The 18,928-nt window shown below is 32.5% G+C and overlaps 1 protein-coding gene across 1 annotated transcript in view; it reads right to left on the bottom strand.

Moving 5' to 3' along the window:
* The window catches only part of Pclo (piccolo presynaptic cytomatrix protein), a 404,888-nt gene that overhangs the window by 61,696 nt on the left and 324,264 nt on the right, over window positions 1-18,928 (bottom strand). Inside the window, exons 16-20 of the mRNA XM_027926468.2 lie at window positions 17,439-17,465; window positions 11,032-11,125; window positions 9,703-9,774; window positions 8,026-8,206; window positions 6,300-6,494 (exon numbers count right to left, since the gene is read on the bottom strand). Of these exons, the coding sequence (XP_027782269.2) occupies window positions 6,300-6,494; window positions 8,026-8,206; window positions 9,703-9,774; window positions 11,032-11,125; window positions 17,439-17,465 (569 nt within the window). The remainder of the gene's footprint in view (window positions 1-6,299; window positions 6,495-8,025; window positions 8,207-9,702; window positions 9,775-11,031; window positions 11,126-17,438; window positions 17,466-18,928) is intronic.

The following is an 18,928-nucleotide window of genomic DNA, read 5'->3' on the forward strand; positions in this document are numbered from 1 at the left end:
GTGGATGAAACATAGAAAAATAATCAAGTAATTCATGGAAAGTTAAAATGTGAATTTAGGCAAAACTGTTAAGTAGCCAGATGGTGTCCTTGGTATTCCTCCACTCCTTAGGAGGCATTTCCCTAGTTCCATGATCCCTTCATCCCAGATGAGAAAGCTCCTGGCCTCATGATCATATATCGCATCCTGACTGTCCAGCATCCCCATTGTGTCTCCATCAGCTTTTCCTTAATCCATACTTCTCATTTCTTTCTTCCATTTACTTGCCTGTCTCGTTTTTCCACAGGTCCTGCTCCTTGGTAGTAATCATTTTGAAAATGATTTGCTCTAGCCCAATGTAAAAGAAATTGCATTTTAAAAATGAGTTTTTCTAGGTATTTCTTGCTAAACTAAAAACATGTCATAGTATTTAAAGGAGCTTGTTAACAAGATTTCCTCTTCTTAGGTCCCGAATTGATAGTTCCGCCTTCATTTATAGTCTCTGGTTACATCATTCGACTAAAGCATAGCAATGTTGAAGCCAAATTTAAAATTTAAATGGACCTGTTGGTTTGCTATTTGTGTCAGGTGAAATGGACATAAAAATAATCATTGTGGACCACATGGATGGCATGGTAGAGACCTATGGCTACTACTGGAAAAGATCAAAAGTAGCCATTGATGGTGAATCAGTGGATTCACCTTCAGTAATGAAGGTTCATAAATAAGAGAGTGTCATATGATCAGAATATGATTGATATGCATTTACTGGTTGTGACTCTGCATGTATAGCAGAGATATTTTTGGCAATGAATTCAAATAACTAAATAAATATTTGAAAAATGCATATGCAATCACTCTAAGAAGATATGGAAACTCTCAAAAAACATTTTGATTTTTACACACAACAATAAATGAATGCCTCTATCCCCAGAGAACAGGCATACAACTTTGAAAGCTAAAAATTATTCAAACTGATTCTCTCAAATTTTGTTGGATGTTTGCTGTGTTCACCTCATTACAGTTTCAATTTTCATTTTAAAAAATATTTTAATTTTGCTTTTGCACAAACACATTGAAATGAGGAATGTCAAATTTGTTTTTATTAACCATGTACATACAATATTAATGCAGATTCCCTCTCCAAATGAACCGATTCTTATTTCTTTTATGATTTCTCCTTTACTTCCCCTTATGGGCCCTGCCCTTTCCAAATACAGAGAAGGCTAAATTCTTTCTGACCAAAAGTGATCATCTACTTTGGGTCAGAAGAAAATGAGATAGTGATTAGCTACTACATTTTGTAACCAACAATTTGCTCAACTCCCCAGAGCCCATCCACTCCCCAACCCAACCTCCCACTACCACTTATCCTTGAGAGCAACTCCCCCAGAGGGATGGATTGGTAAGAGTCCGGCAAAGCAACACATGCATATGAAACTCTTCTTTGACAGGTGCCGCAAATGAGCTTTATTGAAAGTGGAGTCTCCAGCAGTGGTCTGTGGAAGTAGCTTCAGACTTTTCTCCTACAATTCGGCCCACACAAAGAAACTGGCTTTCGTATTTCCCTCATGCAACTTATTTAATAAGTTCTTATTAAATCAGCTTCTTATCTATCCTCTTCCACCTGTCCTAACAGCTCGTTTTATTCCCAAAGAAAGGTATGTCTACCCATTCTGTATGATCTCTAAATTTAAACCTCAAAACCCCAAATCTTAATATCAAACAAAAATAGACAGGAATTTTCAAATTGCACTTAAAATTTAATGTATTAGATGCCAGCTAAATCATTATTCTGGGTTTTAAGAATACTTTCATTTATTTTCATTTTGGTATGGTTCTCAAAAATGTAAAATAAGAAAACAAAAACAAAGCAAAACTACTTTCTAAACTCCCTTCCCTGGCTGGTGTCACTTTCTAAAATAGCAGGACCTGTGATCAACCAAACCAAGGAGCATGGAAAAAAAACACTTTCAAGGATTTCTAAATACAAATAGAGTTGTTTAGGCATCAGGATGATTTGGCACAATCTGTCTAATCTTTCCCTTCAGATTTCCTAGCATGCAACTAAACTCCAGAGGGAGAGAAAGAGTTCCTTTTGGCTCACTCCATAATTCTTGGTTGACCCATATATTATGCTAGTTCAAGCAGAAATCTGCTGAGAAGCTTACAAAAAATATTTGAAAAGCTCTTTAGGGACAATTTTGTCGCCCTTGATAGAGATGCCTACAGATGTACACAGCTTCCTCTACAGATCCTGCCTTCTGACTCACTTGGCTTGTGCAGCAGGAATGTTTTCTTCATTGCTTTTTAAGTCTCCAGCCCTTGGAAAGGAGGACGATGCCGGTAAAGAAAGTGTAAAGTGTCACTATTTCTAGCCACTTTTAAGAATTTGCAGGAATTTTAGTGATAAATAACCAATAGGTAAATGACAACTGTTTTTATTGAAATCAGGAGTTTGATATTGAAAGTTCCTACATATTTTAAAAGCAAAGGCCTCAGAGTCACAAGACAAGGATTGTAGTTGCTGGTTCAGAAAATTTCTAGCTGTGTTCTTAAATCAACCATTCTACCCTTCTGACTCTCTGAATGTTCACCCACAAAACAGGGATAAGAATATCTGAGTGACTACCTCATCCACTTGGTGTGATAAAATGAGAAATGGATGACAAAACACTCTGTACGACGTGAAGAACTATTCAAATGTAGAGCATTATTTTCAGAATGCAGGTGGGATTACATGAACTCCATTGTGAGGATTGAAACAGGAAATTTCTATCCGAATATGTAAACTTATTACTAATACTTTTGAAGTCTGTGAACTTGTGAATAGGAACCTGTCGTTTTTAAGTTTATATCTTGATCAGTTTCTCTTTGCAAATTTTAAATACAGTACACTGCATTTATAAATTTAACCCTGTAGCATGTTTGCTATTAGGCATTTGGCATGGTTCAATTTTATTATTGGTTAATTTATAGTAGCAGGGAAATAATACACTTATATTTTAGAAAACAGGGCATTTTATTTACTATCTATTAAGAAAACATTAAAAAAAAGAAAGCATGCTATCTTATCCAGTTTTCCTTTTGGTTATAATTTCAATAGAGTGATTTCCTAATTCAATCATAACACTTTAAAGATAAAGCAATATCTACTTAAACATTATTTAAAGAAAAAGGATTAAAACATTTCCATATAGATTTTAAAAGCCACATCTATGATAAAAATCTGACAAAATAATTATATTAATACTTAAATCACAATATATAAAAATAAAGCATGAAATAAGGGAAACATTTGATTACTGTGCCATTTGTAACTAATATAATATTCAAGTAAGAAAACGAATAATATCAAGAAATCAACTAACTTATTTGATGGAAGAAAAGGTGAGAGGTGGACTTTCAAGTACTTTTGGAAAGTACCAATAAGACCAGAAAGGACAGGGAAATTGTGTACTGGTGACAACTTATAATTGTGAAAAAGCACATTCAAAATTATACTAACATTTAAACTGTTTTCTTATTTACTAAAGAGTCTAAGAAATATCTTAGTGATTTGCTTTCATATTGCCACATATGTCATGTCAGTTGCCCCAAATATCTAGCTAGTTGGGAGAAAGGCATATTAAATGCTTTTAATTTTCTGAAAATAAATAAAAATCAATAGGAGAGTAGAAGATTTGAATTTAATTTTGTGGCAATACTCATAATATTGAGTGTTTTAGGGTTGGAAGGTACATGCTATCCTAATCTTTTTTTAAAAAAATAATTTTTAAAGAAGGGGTTTTAAATTAAATTTGGAAATTATTTTATAATCACACTAGTTTGATTCCTGTCACTGACAACTTTTTGTTGGGGAAAACTCTATGAATGTTGGGATGAGGTGAGGAACAGATATAAACTTGCTTTTCTTTCTGAGTACAGCTATGGGATCAAGATTAGTTGTTTCTCTAAGCAGAAGCTCATGGGATTTGCCTTCCTCTTTACTGGAACCTGAGAATATTGCCAAGAAACATTGTAAGTGTTGCCTAGGTTGGCCCAACTCCATTATCTACATTTTTATGTAAGCTCTGATGCTTTCATTGGTAATGATTTTCCTTCTATTTTGTTTCCAATGTTGAATTTTCTTCTGCTCCCCAATGTTTCTATTCTCACAGCTATGACTAGCAATGGAATAATAACTACACTCTACTGCAAGGATTCAAATGAGAAAACAAAAACTGACACATTTTATACTGCATCATATAACAATGGCTCAGAACCCAGTAGTTTATGAATGAAATAAAGATACTTTATTTGTTACACAGGCACTTGGATATTCACATGCCCAACACATCTGATACACTTAACAACTATGGAAACACGAATGGAAAATGTCTGCTTGTAGGATCAAGAGAGAATTTCACCATGGAAAGGTGAATGAGTGCATTGACAATTTTTCCTTTACTTTCCTCTAAGAATTTCCAAAAGTTACACTTCAAATAATATGCAACAAAAACTGATCTACATTCCAACTGGTATACTAACTTGAACTGTGAGCAATTTAAACTTTTATCACAATGCAACATATTTATAGTCATGCTTGAACAGATTAGGTTAGTAGCATGCATTCCATTCTGCAATATGAATACTGTTAATCTATTTCCCAACAAAAGTCAAAAGATGCCCAGTGCATAGAAAAATACAAATCACTGTAGTCAATATATTACGAGACTGATCTTGGGACTTACATGGTGATGATGAAGTCCTAAAATGCCATGCCCACAAAAGCACATTAAAAAGTGGATAAACATTTTATCAGACAATCTCTAAAAAATTAAAGATGCGAGCTTTAAATTTGGGGGATTTTCTTGCTGTGTGCTTTGAACAGGGCCTTTCTGCTCACCTCCTTCTGGCTTGACTGGTCCATCAGACATCACCTTCCTGAGGGCTAGCTGGCTTTGGTCTTGGTTGCCATTGGCTGGTGGAGGCAGATTATCAGACTGAGTTCTTTGAATGGGGAGGACTCCTGCTATGCTGTGTCTGTGCTGCTTCCTGGCATGATTAGACTGACCGCTTTTATGTGCTGCTGTGGCAGTGTGGGTGAAATGGAAACCCAGAGTATGTACCTCAGATGGAACCAGCTTCAATGTTATTCATGCAAACAGAAGTGTTCTTTTGCTCTATTTCAATTGTGTTTTCAAATGCCAAAATGACATCACATGCACAGCGCTAGAGGGCGTTAAAACTGGCTGTTTCTTTTAAAATGATGACTGGGAGATGGGAAAACAACCATCTATCTCATTGCCTGGCTAATGCCATGTGGAAGTAACAGTTCACCTACATTTGTGAAATGCCTGCACTTAAGTTTTTATATAATTATATCAATTGCTTTACATTTTCACAAGTGAAGCAAAAACAAAACAAAACAAAACAAAAAAAAAAACCACAACAGTTAAGATGGGTGAACTGCTACACTTTAATTGATTTACAGTTACTAGACATAGCACATCTTGACTTTTAAAGGATATCAGTGATTAGGGAAAAAAATAACCTATAAATTCTCTGTTATCATATACAAAGTGTGATCCAACAGAAGGGACCAATTGTGCTCCTTAACGAGGTTGCATTACCTCATCACATATGCTTATACATATATCATAATATGTACTTTTTAGAATATATGAAATATGATTTTATTCACAGATTTTTCAAAAGACTAGGAAGAGTCACACAAGGAAAGCTACAATGTCTCACATGCATACTTTCTTTATGTTTTTAAGCATTGGTTTGAAATGGCTTTTTCCCCTAGGCTCTAGAATTTGACTACTGATTGGTCTCAATACTCTTCTAATTTTTTTGAGTGTTTTCAGGTGCAAGAATCACATTGTTAACTTTCTACAAATACTTGTGTGTGTGTGTGTGTGTGTGTGTGTGCTTTTTTGTGTGTAATACTTGGAGAATTGGCAGCTAATTGTGCTTATAGTTCCTGCATTCTAAATAATTTTTAAGCACACACGAAAAGGACGCACAACACTGCTTTGCCTGAAAACGTCATAGACACAGCTACCAAATACTATGAGCCAGGGTGGATGGATGGTGGGAACAATGGAGAAACAGCCAGTTTTATTGCAGTCTATGTAAATTAAAAAGAAAAAAAAAACTGAATAAGAGAGCATATTTATGTTTTGATACTGTTCTTACACAGACAAAAGGACAGAGAACAGAGTGAGCAGGGGATGCCAAAAACAGAAAGCAAACAGGGAAGGACAGCAGGAGAGAAAGGCAACAGATGAACATTAAGCTGCCATGCTGAGGAATTTATTTGCGTCTTTTACTTGGTTGAATGCGGAGTTGTTGCACGGCGGCTTCCGCAGCGGCTATGGCAGCCCCTGCATCTTCCAGGTGGGTCTGAGTGACGCTGGTTTTGCTTTGACTGCGAGATGGTCCATGGGAACGAAGATGGCCTTCAGATGATGATTTTGAGCTACCAGGACTACTATGGGATTTCTCAATGGTAGGAACCTGCATGTCTGGTTACAAAAGGGTAAAACAGTTAAAGTTGCTCCAGCCTTCCTGCTGTCAAGATTGGTCTACACATAATTTGAAATTGTTTCAGATTTATTTTAATACTCTTTAAGGAATCATTTATGCTACTGCTTACCATGTAGTAATGTGACTAAACATTTGGAAATTTGGGGGATGAAAGGCAGAAGGGTCAGAATTTTGAGAAGAGATAGGTTAATAAAGAGGAAGACATCCTAATTAGCCTCAAGTCATGAATCTGTTAACTTCTCGTTTTTTTTTTCTTGCAACTCTGATCATTCTAATAGAGGTCCAGTAAAAGACAATAGGCTTAGCATTGCTCCAGGAGGATTTTTAAACAAAATTATAGTGAAGTTTTAGGACATAATAAATGTAAATATTGTAAAATTATTGTCTCAGGTAATTTTAGAGAATGTATGGATCACGTTTACTAAGTTAGTCATAGAGACAGAGGTCTAGACCAATCCCCTTGCAGAATGCTAAACAAATTTTAAAAATTCCAATGGCTAAGCAGAACCCATAAATGAACTATGGAACCTATTCATAAGTAGTCTATAGCACTCATTCCCAGTCAATGGTTACCATATTAACTCAATAGCCTTCTAGACATGGCCTTAGATTCCCATCTCTTACAACACATAGAATCCATTCTCTTCTCATACACATAGAAGCCTGTTCAATTTGATGTGCTTAGAAGTGCATAAGAGACAAGGAAACAATACTAAAGTCTGGTATAAAAGTTGTATTTAATATTTATCAATAGTTCAGCATATGTAGATAAGATATCACACATTTATCTTGTTACCTAATTTATGACAAGGAATCATATTGTGCTATAAGGTGGTTGGTAATAAATCTCCCAAAGGAAAATATCACTCAAATGGAATGCTGTATATATTGCCAAACCCAATGTATGCCACTATTATTTTAAAAATAATAATAGTTTATAAATTAGTTGCAGTTCAACATTTAGGAAAGACTTAACAAAATTTAGCATACCAAATGTTTTGATGACATGGGTAAAATTTTCTTGATACAATAAGTAAAAAGAAGAATGCAAAATTGTATCTATAGAGTAAGAGTGTATTTGTGAAAAATCAGAGATTCAAACAATTAAATGGAATATGCCTAAATGGTAATGATGATTATGTTTTGTCAGTGTGCTACAGGGATTTTTATATTTTCTTTATGAAATACCCCAATGAATTTTCTAAAAATCATATTATTATGGATTTTAAAAAAACAGAAAAGACCAAATGGTTCATATAGCCCAACATTCTACATTTTGTAGATTGAAAAATGGAGAGTTAAAGTGAAGATTGAAAAGTATTTTACTTAAGAATGTGGTTATCTGAAATTAGAACTTCTTTGTCTCAATTCCATATCAATGCTTTACCTGAGATTATGTTAAATTTTTTTTGCCATTCTCTAACTTTTCAATATACATTAAATATACATTCAAGAAGATACTTAGTGAACAAATAGACGAAAACTTTTTGTACTTAAAATATCTCCTACCCTTGGATGGGTCAGGGAAGATACCGTGGCTCCTGCTTTTGATGACAGATGGCTTTGGGGATTGCTGGCTGCTCTGGCTGGAATGAGACTTGCTATGATCAATGCTTTCAGTCTGTTCTTTGAGTGGATACCACCTAGGAGTGTTATCCAGATGAGATGTGCTAGATAAATCAATCAGTACCTGAAAAAAGAGTGCAATGAATCAATGAAATCTATGGATTAATTATGTTCAACTCATTACTTTTTTCTGTAAATCTAAAATTTATTCAAAAATATAAACCAAAGGACACAGTGATGTGAGGAGGAGGATGCTGTCTTGCTCAGTTTTCTTTCTTTTTTATTTCCTTATTTTTCTTCACCCATAATATTGGGAACAAAGTCTTATGTATATTGGATACTCAGAAAATGTATAATTAAATTCAACTATATAATGTCTTTTAATATTAACTCAATTATTTGGATATTGTGTAAAAAGATAGGGTCACAGGTCAATCTTCTCATGAAACAACTTTTTACATGAAATTCTAGTTCTAACCTAAGCTAGGAACTTTTAAAAATGTATGATTTTAGTCACTAGAGGGACAAAAGTGAAAATAATGAAAAAATGAATACTGCAATTACTAATTTCTTCTATTTTAAAATACACTTTAATACTTGAAATAAGATATGACTAACAACACGATGAGAAAGCACTGTGTCATGGTTTAATTGATGTTATATTTTTTTCTTAGTGGCACATTAATAATGACAAATTTTCAGTTGATGAGTTATAAAGATCTAATAAGCCCCACTACAATGGACATAAGTTATGGGATTAGGGTAAACACAAGACAACAAACTGGAAGGACTTCCACATGTCCGTTTTTTAAAATAAAGACATTAGCTCAGATACAGCATTATATCCTAGAGTACTCCTGCTATGATCAAGGCTAGTCCATAGGCTGGAATAAGATGGACTGTTAAGGTGACAGTTTAATGGTCTGATTTGTGCAGAAAGAGGGTTATAGAGTCTTAAAAACCAAAGAAGCCCATGTTATCACCTAGACTACAAAATAGCTTTACACAGTCTGTATCAAAAGCATATCACCTTTTGTAGGTTTTAGATTTCTTGCAAATAATTTATTTTTAATATACACCCCAAACTTCTGCTCTAAGATCACCAAGTAAGAGAGTTTTGGAACATCATAGATGAAAATAGGTCACAAGATCTTGTTTTGATTGTTAGGTCCTATTCCTAGTTTTGCTTTTAATGATATTTGGGAATTTTTTTCTCAGGATATTTAATCATAAGTTACAATGTAAAATGCTACATCAAGTCATTTATACATGTAGCAAGGAACAGCAATTAAAGAATATGAAGTTCCATTTAAAAAAATCCAGCTTATCTTATAACATAAATTTGTTACCTCAAATCTCATTTCCCAATGATTATTGCTGTGAAGTAATAATAAATAAAATAATTAATTATTCTTGGAAATAATTATAAAGTAGCAGGCAAAACCATTTTTCAAGTTGCTGTTCAAATATTCAAAAAGTAACTCAGGAAATAAATTATACCAAGAAAAGAATTTTATTTAGAAATGGTTATTTTATAAACTTAAGATATGTGCTTTGTATCATGCTTTAATTGGTGGTTTATAATAGTAGCAAATAAGGAAAAGGAAATCAGAGGCTTACCTCCCCAAGGAAGTCATTGGAAGAAAATCTATCATAATCCCAAACTGTCACCTCCAGAGTTTTCTTCTTGAGCTACAGTTCAAATAAAACTCTCATCAACCCCCTTTTTCCATCAGAAATTTTCATTATATTCACGTAATAGACTAATTTATTTTCACCCTTGAATCCTTTCCATTTGTGTAAAACCTCTTGAAATTCCATCTGAAACAATGTGGATTTATCCTAAACATTGTTTAAAATTTCAATGATTAGTTTGCAGTCCCTTCTACTGTTTGATCATAAGGGAACTCATTATTTTGTGAACAAAATGGCAACTCTCATTTCCTATTGTTCTATCCTACCCTCACACACCCATTTTTAAAAGTAACAAGCATAATCTAAGCAACCTTTGAATATAAGCAATCTTTAGATGGCAAAAATATCTAGGATTATTTAAAATATTTTGATATTTAAAAATATTTAAAATATTTTTGTTTCAGTGATTTCCAAAAAAAAAATATAGTGACAGTATCTTATTTTTGCAGGTAAATTTCACTTACTTTAAAGAACTCAGCTTATAATTTATATCAGCTGCAACTTCATAATCAAATTAATCTTTCAGAGGACAAATTAAAGGCACATTTTGGAAAGATAATTTCCATATAAAACAATATAAGTTCTAACTGTTCTATTAGTATTCTCTTTTCTCTGAATTTAACCTTACAAACTTCATTTATTTTCTGTATTCATGGAAAGTTAAGATTTTTGAAAGCACATTGATGCAATTTTGCTTCAAATCACATATTTGTGGTGATGATATTTATGCTAGCCACTGTGATCCTGCTTCACAAATGAGCCTCATACTGCCACCTGTAAAGAGGCCTTGACTTAGGGAAGAGATGAATTCCTAAAATATTGTCTGGTGCAGTAATCCATTTTGATGTGATGAAATTTGATGTTGTCTTTGTATCACTTGTGAAAGTCAAAATAAAGATAGTCAAAATAACTTTATAATTATAAGAAAAATATTCTTCCCAAAAGCATAAAGATAATCCACTCTATTAAAATATTTAAAAATTTTTTCATTGAAATAATCAATGGAAAACTTTGCACTTGTCTAATTTAATTTACTTATTTACTCATTTTTTGTGCGATTTTGTCAAAATACATACATCACTTTCATCTTATCTGAACTTCACTCATTTCTTTTCATTGGCTACATTTTTACATGTATTTTATGGAATTCTTGTTTATATGGCAAAAACTAATATGGATCCCAATTTCAAAAATTTTGCCATCCTATATTTATATTAACCCAAATCTGTCACTTGGAAAATAATCATTACTTACCTGTTCCATGGAAATACTTTTATAAATTACTGTTTGATTCCACTCAGGATTAAGACTTTTCTGAACATATTTAGTCCTTCTCTTGTACTCAGCACTGAATTGGAAGAAAAGAAAGAGCTGTTTTGATTATTCACCTTAACTGATGACTTCATAGTTAAATTGAAGGACATGCAGACTTTTCAAGATATTTCCTTCCAGATCACTGTATAATCATCCCATTATCCTCATGTCTTAAGGCTTATTTTAACTTGAATGTACAATGACAATTTAAAAATATGTTGCATGCCTTGAGTTTTGTTTGCTCTAATGAGTATTGTTTTTAAAAGAAATGCCTGTAGATGTTCTAACAATACTATAATTTTGGAAATCTTAATCTTTCCTGAATGTAGGAGATAATTGCACAAACTATATGGTAACATCAACATCTTCTTGTCCCATAAATACTAATGTGGTGTTTAACTTTCCAATGGTTTTGCATGTAATCAAGCCAGCAAAGCTATATTGTCTTTTAATTCATTATTTCTAAAACAAACCAAAAAGAGCAATGAATGCATTAACTGAGTAAAGTATGAAGAATAGTTATTGCTATAGCTGAAATTTTGTAAACATTTATCTAATATATAAAGTATATTCTGATGCTTTTGGTAAAGTACTTTAACAATTTTAATTAAACATAAATTTTTAGCTGTTGAGAATCAAACTCTAGTTCACACCCACTTTTAGAAGTAGCTCTGCCATCTTCCCTCTCTCTGGCTTTATGCTCTTACCAGCCAGTTGCAGGTTGGTAATTCCCAACACTGATTGCAGAGTGGGTCACTTGGGGATCTGGGGTCTGGCAGGGGAACTAGAGGTAGTCAGCATTCCATCTACACTTCCTTATACCCTGCATCCTCAAGGAGACTCTGATCTAATCATTCTGGTGAGAAGCTTGAGCCTATGGATTTTTGAAAGCTCCCAGTAAATGTAGCCTAGACTATGACACACTGGGCTTGTATCTCACAACACCTCACAAGTAAGCCATTGTGACCTGAAACCTATTTTAAAAATAAAGTGGTATTCTTCTCACTTTTAACCACCCATTTGAACATACAAAAATAAGGGCAGTATTTGATGATTTTGTCATTCAAGATAAATTGCAAATATCCTTGGGGAAATATAAAGAAAATCATTTAAAGAAAAAGAGACTCATATAATATATACTGTGGACAGAAAGTATATTTGCACACACACTTCTTAGGTAACTTTGTTAATATCTAGAGAAATTTAAGTTTATATCTACTCAAACATCTGGAATATTCCACTTCTGTCCTAAAGAAGTTATCCCATCTGTACACAAGATATTTGTTCATTGCAATATTGTTCCTAATAATAAAACAATATTGTTTGCAATATTATTTCTAATAGTAAGACACTAATAAAATGAATAATTATGATATATTCAATCAATTATATACTAAACTGTAGTTAAAATGAATTAAATATCCACATACAAAATATATAGATCTTAAAAGTATCTTTATCAAAAAATTTGCAGAAGGATAAATATATATACATGAAATAATATTATAAATTATCTAGTATACATGCATATAAGACATTTATGTAAATATAATATGATAAAAGGAAGTAGAGGTATTAAATTCAATCGAGTAGTTAGGTAGACAAGAAAGTGACATCAGAAGGATCCAGGGGTCCCTTAAAATACCTTTTATTAAACATTGAAGTAAATATAACAAAATATGAGTATTTGGATATTTGATAAAACTAGATAAGAACTACATAGGTATTTGTTAAGGTATTTTCTATAATTTTCAGTACTTTGTAACAAACATTCAAATATTTTGTTAAATTATGTCTCCATATATTTAGGATTTTTGTTTTGTTTTTGATGATGACATGGGAAGAATAATGTGACCACTTTTAAGTTAATAGCAAAGTTGTTCAGCTCTCTAGCACCATAGCTATTCCCATAGAAAATAAAACATGATAGTATGAGTTTTAAAACATGATAGTATGATTTTTAAAGTTTCTGCTTGTTTTGGACTTAGTTATCAAAGTGGCAAGATCATGGGAAAACCATAAAAAGGATTCATGATACAATGATTAGTAGTAAAATCATTTTTCTAAATTCTAAAAATTTGAATCTGATAATTTTAACAATTGAGAATAAATGTCAAATGCAAACTCATACTTTCACTAAAATTTTAGATATGTGTATATTAAAGTCATATGTAGTGTTGAAATGTTTTCAAAAGAATTTATCCGTGTCTTTTCTTAATTCATAAATATAAATAATTATTTTTAAAATTTTCATATTCACCTTTAGACCTTTTTTTTTTTTTTTCAGTTACACAGGTAGTAACAATTATTGAATACTATTCTGTACCAGAAACTTTGCATCTCTATTAAGTTGTACAACCACATAATTCTTACTTAATTGTATTAACGTATGATCATATCTTTGATTATCATGAACAAGTTTGGTTCATGCATAAAAAACATTTATAAAGCAAGCATGCTAAAATAATAACTTTTATAAAATCCTTACTTTTTCTAGGCAGAGTTCTAAATTATTTTTATGTCTTAACTCAATTAATCCTCAAGTCATCCTTAAAAGACAGGTATTATTTGTCATCCTATTTAATAGGAAGAAAAACTGAAGCTTAGAGGAATTAAGGTGGGTTGGCAAGGTTGCATAGTTACCGATGGTCAGGATTAGGATTTAAATATAGAAAATATGATTCCTTGCTCTTAAATACATAACCTATGAACTTAATTGATTAGGCCCATCATAAAATGTCACTTATCCTTCTATTTGTTTAATTGTAGGCTTTATGAACAGGGTTGTCTAGTTTTTTTTATAACCTAAATTTCCCTACTTTAATTTAAATACTTGTTTTATATGTATATATACACACAATATTGTATATTTAGTTACACAATATAAATTCTATATGATGTGTGTATACAAACACATGACACGAAAAAGTAGGCCACTTTTAGAGTTGCCTAGGGAAATTCTTAATGGCATACCTACATGAATATCATGGGACAAAAAGGGATAGTTATTGTAAGTATTTATTTTTTAACAGATTCATTCAAAGGCAACCTAAACTGGACACAAATTAAGCTGTCAATTTTAAAAGAGCATTTTAATCTTATTAAGATATTTCGTTCCCTAATTCTCTCCAGACTCCAGATATTCATTGCCTTTAGGATGAATAGAGGTAAACATGCTGCCCCTACACCCCTGGACTGTACTGTGGAAACAATAAAATCTTCTGCCAACTTCTTTTTGCATTTGCAAACCTGACATGCAGAGCTGGCCACAGAGGCCATTTCTTCAATAACACTTGTATGTAAATAACATGTTATATCCATCTTTTGCATGATCCCAGCAGGCTGTGTAGCCATTTCACCTAATTGAAAACCTGCTATAATTCTCAAAGCCATGTTGAAATCTGTGGGTCACAGGTAGAGGTGGGCAGCTAAGCTGGGGGATTCTTGAATGTGAGAATAAATTCAGGCTGAGAAACAGAGTTCACTCTTATTTTCCTTTCTTGTCTGGTATATGCATGGCAGTACATTACCTCATGGAAGATTACGTTAATGATATTACACTATGACAATTAGGTCATATCTCATAATCAAAGATTTATTAATATGGGCAAATAAAAAGTCAATTTGTTAAGAAAAACATGGTGTTTATCTTAATATATATGTATATTTTAATTTTTATCCCCTTGAAGTTTTGACTGATTTCCTTTTTCTTTCGTTTGCTTTCATTGGCTATTCTGTAATAGGGAGATGCTTTTAAGGAAGTCTCAAGAAAATATTTAAATTCAATTATTCCACCTAAACCAGCAGAGAACAGAGTTCTCCACATCTTTTCAATTTTAAAAGAAAAAAAAATGAGGAAAAATAGAATGTGATAACTTCTTTGTATTTATTTTCGTATAATTAATTATGTAAAACCCTGGAGTCTTCTTTTATTTGGTTTTCCTCTACTGGTCTCACAATGTTTGTGTGTATATTGAAAAAAAAAAGGTGCAGTGCATACCCCATCACCCCATTATGTAAGCTTTATTCTTCTAAGCAGCAGTGTATTTATCATCTGTCACTTAATTTTCCCAGTTGTTCCCTGAGAGTAGAGATTACCACTGTGTTGTCAACTTGAACCCCAGCACTTCGCACATATCTGGCACATAATTATGCTAAAAAAATTTGTTGAATACATCCTTAAAACATGTTTGTACTTCTTTGTTTTCCTTTAAAATTCATTTGAAATAAAATAACTTTTGGCTATTATATTGCACATGCATCTAATATCCATCCCAGAGGAAATAGTTTGTTTGATATGTTAACAATGATGTTTAGAGAAAGTCCAAAAAAAATAATTGAGTTTCCAGGCCTAATGATAGCTAAACCTAGTTAAAATCATAGGAAAATCTCATTAATGAAAAAGAAATGTGCACTTTGCCCAACAGTGTGAAGAAAGACCAGAAAGAGACACTTCAGATATATTCATTTCCACTCCTTAATTATCCAGGGGTGTATATTAGGTTCATGAATTATTTGGGTTCCTTCCTTGTTATTCTTTCACCTCCTCTGGTCTGACATTTATTCTCTCAGAGCTTATGAGTGTATTAATCAAAGACCAGGAAGAGGAAATAAGAAGAAATGAGAAAAAGGAATCAGTGTCATTTTTAATTAGCTAATAGAACTTGTATTTTTTAACTTTAATGTTCTGCAATTTGTTAATAAAGAAAAGTTGTTTGATTTTCTTAGTTTTGTTATATAAGTTGGTATAATTGAATAACCCAAATATGCCAGATTACCCTATCCTCACTTTTTTTTTCCAGAGATAACTGACCATTGGCTACATGAAGTTTATATTTATCACTAGCAATTATAATAGCAACTACCATTGGCTGAAAGCTTATTATGTGCCTGGTATTATGCTTATCACTTTGATTCATTACCCATATATTTCACAAAAGTCCTCTGGAATAGGATATTATTCCTGGTTAGTAGAGGATAAAATAGTTTTAGGTAAATCTCACAGTTTCTAAGTGACAGGGGTGAAACTCAAACCCAAGTTCTTTTCTTTTTTCAACTTTGGTTCTGTGCTACTGGGGATTATACCCTGAGCACTCCACCACTAAGCGACACCCCCAGGCCTTTTCTTATTGTAGTTTGAGGAAGGGTCTTGCTAAGTTGCTCAGACTGACCTCAAACTTGTGATCCTACTGCCTCAGCCTCCTGAGTCACGAAATTACAGGCATGTGACAGCATGCCTGGCCAAACCTACATTCTTAAGGACTTCATTGACTGGCTTCCATAGTACAACTTAATTTCAGGACCTAGTCATTACAGTTACCGCTTATACTGATGATTCTTAAAGACACACTGAAAATGACTTTTAGATGAAAGACTTACTTCTAGAACTTTCAAACTGTAACCCAAGATGCTCCAGACATTCAACCTTTATTTACATTGACAAATCCTGGAAGCTAAATGCAATCACTACTATGATGGTGCTTTCCCCCCATTTCTCTAGATAAAAGACCCAGAAATTCTGAATAATATTTTATGTGTGTGTATTGAAAAAAATGGGTACAGTGCATACCCCATTGTGTAAGCTTTATTCTTCTAAGCAGCAGTGTATTTATCATCTGTCACTTTATTTTCCCAGTTATTCCCTGAGAGTAGAGACTATCACTGTGTTGTCAACTTGAACCCTAGCACTTTGCACAGTATCTGGCACATAATTATGCTAAGAAAATTTTGTTGAATGAAGTGTACATTTCTTTCTCATTAATGAGGTTTTCCTATGATTTTAACTAGGTTTAGCTATCATTATGCCTGAAAATTCAATTATTTTTGGACTTTCTCTAAGTAACATTGTTAAATATCAAACAAACTATTGAAAATATGTTTGAATAATGTGATTGAAAAAGTCTGTTCTAAAAACAACACTCTCTCTGAGAAACAGAACAGATTTCACATATCAGCCCAAGAGAACTGGATGAGTGAACTAGTCCTAAGAAGAAATCCATCACTGTGTCAAAGTGAGAAGTTAATTGAGATTTACTGGACAGATTATAAATGAAAAGTTTAGTTCTGTCTAATTTCAGCGTGATAGTTCCATGTTTGCTTTCTGTTTTTAATATTTTCTAGTTTTTAATATTTTGTACTTTTCTGCATCTTATTGCACATACCTGCTAAAGCTATTTAGAAATGTGGTCAGAAAAATTTGCTGTAGGCCTAATTCAATAGATACAAGAAAATAGAAAAAATAAATGTTAAAACTCAAATCGAAGTGCAAGTCAATGTATATAACAATACAAAAAGTACAATTCTAGGCATAAGAACATTGCTTGACACTGAAAGAGAGTCAACTCTACCTTGCATTCTGGACAACCATGACTTGACTGCATTGATTCCAAGAGCGAGAATGAAGGACACAACAGGAAAGTAGGAAAAAGAGGAAGAAGGAAGTTAGGAACAGAAGTAAGGAAGAAAACACAAGAATAATAATTAGAGAAACTATATCATAACAGATAAACGACATGAGGCAGAAGTTCATCTTAGAAGTACAGTGAAAAAATACTTCACTAATAAGTCTCAATGCCTTAGTCACTGCAATAATTAGGAGTAATTTAGTGAAAGAGTTAGGAGTTGAATATCAGTAGCATATTAGCTGAATTTAAGCTAAATTCCACTCATTAGGATATTTTCTTGGAGAAATTACATGAGGGTAGCTGGAGGTGAGGCTTTCTATCTCCATTTCACTATAGTTCTCATTATTCCCTGTTATTTTCTCTAGAAGGGACTGACATACTTACATTGCCTGTCTGTCCCTTTTTTTGGTTATTCAAGTTTGTAACATTCTAATTAAAATATATCCTGTATAAATAAAAGATAGGTACCTTCATGTAGGATAAAATACTTTTGTTCATTTATTTAAAAATACTAATTAGAGACAAACCTTTGAAAGTAATTTCCCCTTGTTTCATAATACTGTCATTAAGTAACACTAGAGCTTTAATGACCACAATTAAAGTCAGAATGTAGTTTTTTTTTGTCATTTTTGTCATACTCACTTTAAAAGATATAGCCATGCAACTACATACATGTATAAATAAATTAAAATAAGAGATCTCCATTTTTAGGTTATGTGGCTAGTGGGTAATCTCTATGTGACATTATTGAGGGTTTAAAAAATGCTTGATAAATTAAAGCTAGAACAAACATACCAACTATTCTAAGTTTCTAAATGGAATTTTGGAAAAGGATGAAATTAAAGCCTGTCTACTGAATTTAACTTGGCACCTTGCATTTTTCAAATTATTTTCTGAGTATTACCTAATTTATTGCCTCAGAAAAAACATAAAAAACTATGGTTCTCCTCCCTATCTCTCTCAATAATAACCAGAAGCCAAATTTCAAAGAAATTGATCATCTACCATAATGATACACAATAAATAGCAGATATAAGTGCAATGTATGACTCTAATTTGAATCCCATTCAAAACAACCAACTATAGACAGAAAACATATTTTGTAGGATTTCAATGTTCGCTTTGTTTGTGTGTGTGTGTGTGTGTGTGTGTGTGTGTAAAGAAAATAGTTTTGGTGAATGCCCCATGTGTACTTAAAAAGAATATGCAAGTTGCTATTGATGGATAGTGTGTTCTATAAATATCAACTAGGTTCCCAATCAAGTAGGAAAATATTATGAATCAACAGGGAAAATAAGAAATTATTGGTAAATTTAAAAATTATGTTTATACATTGCTATTATGATTGTTTTAAAAGTCCTTATTTTTTAGATATGTATATTAAAATATTTGCATAGAAAATTACAATAGATGAAATTTATTTCAAAACAATC

This window comes from Marmota flaviventris, chromosome 1 (assembly GCF_047511675.1).
Source record: "Marmota flaviventris isolate mMarFla1 chromosome 1, mMarFla1.hap1, whole genome shotgun sequence".
In the NCBI taxonomy this organism is placed as follows: Eukaryota; Metazoa; Chordata; class Mammalia; order Rodentia; family Sciuridae; genus Marmota; species Marmota flaviventris.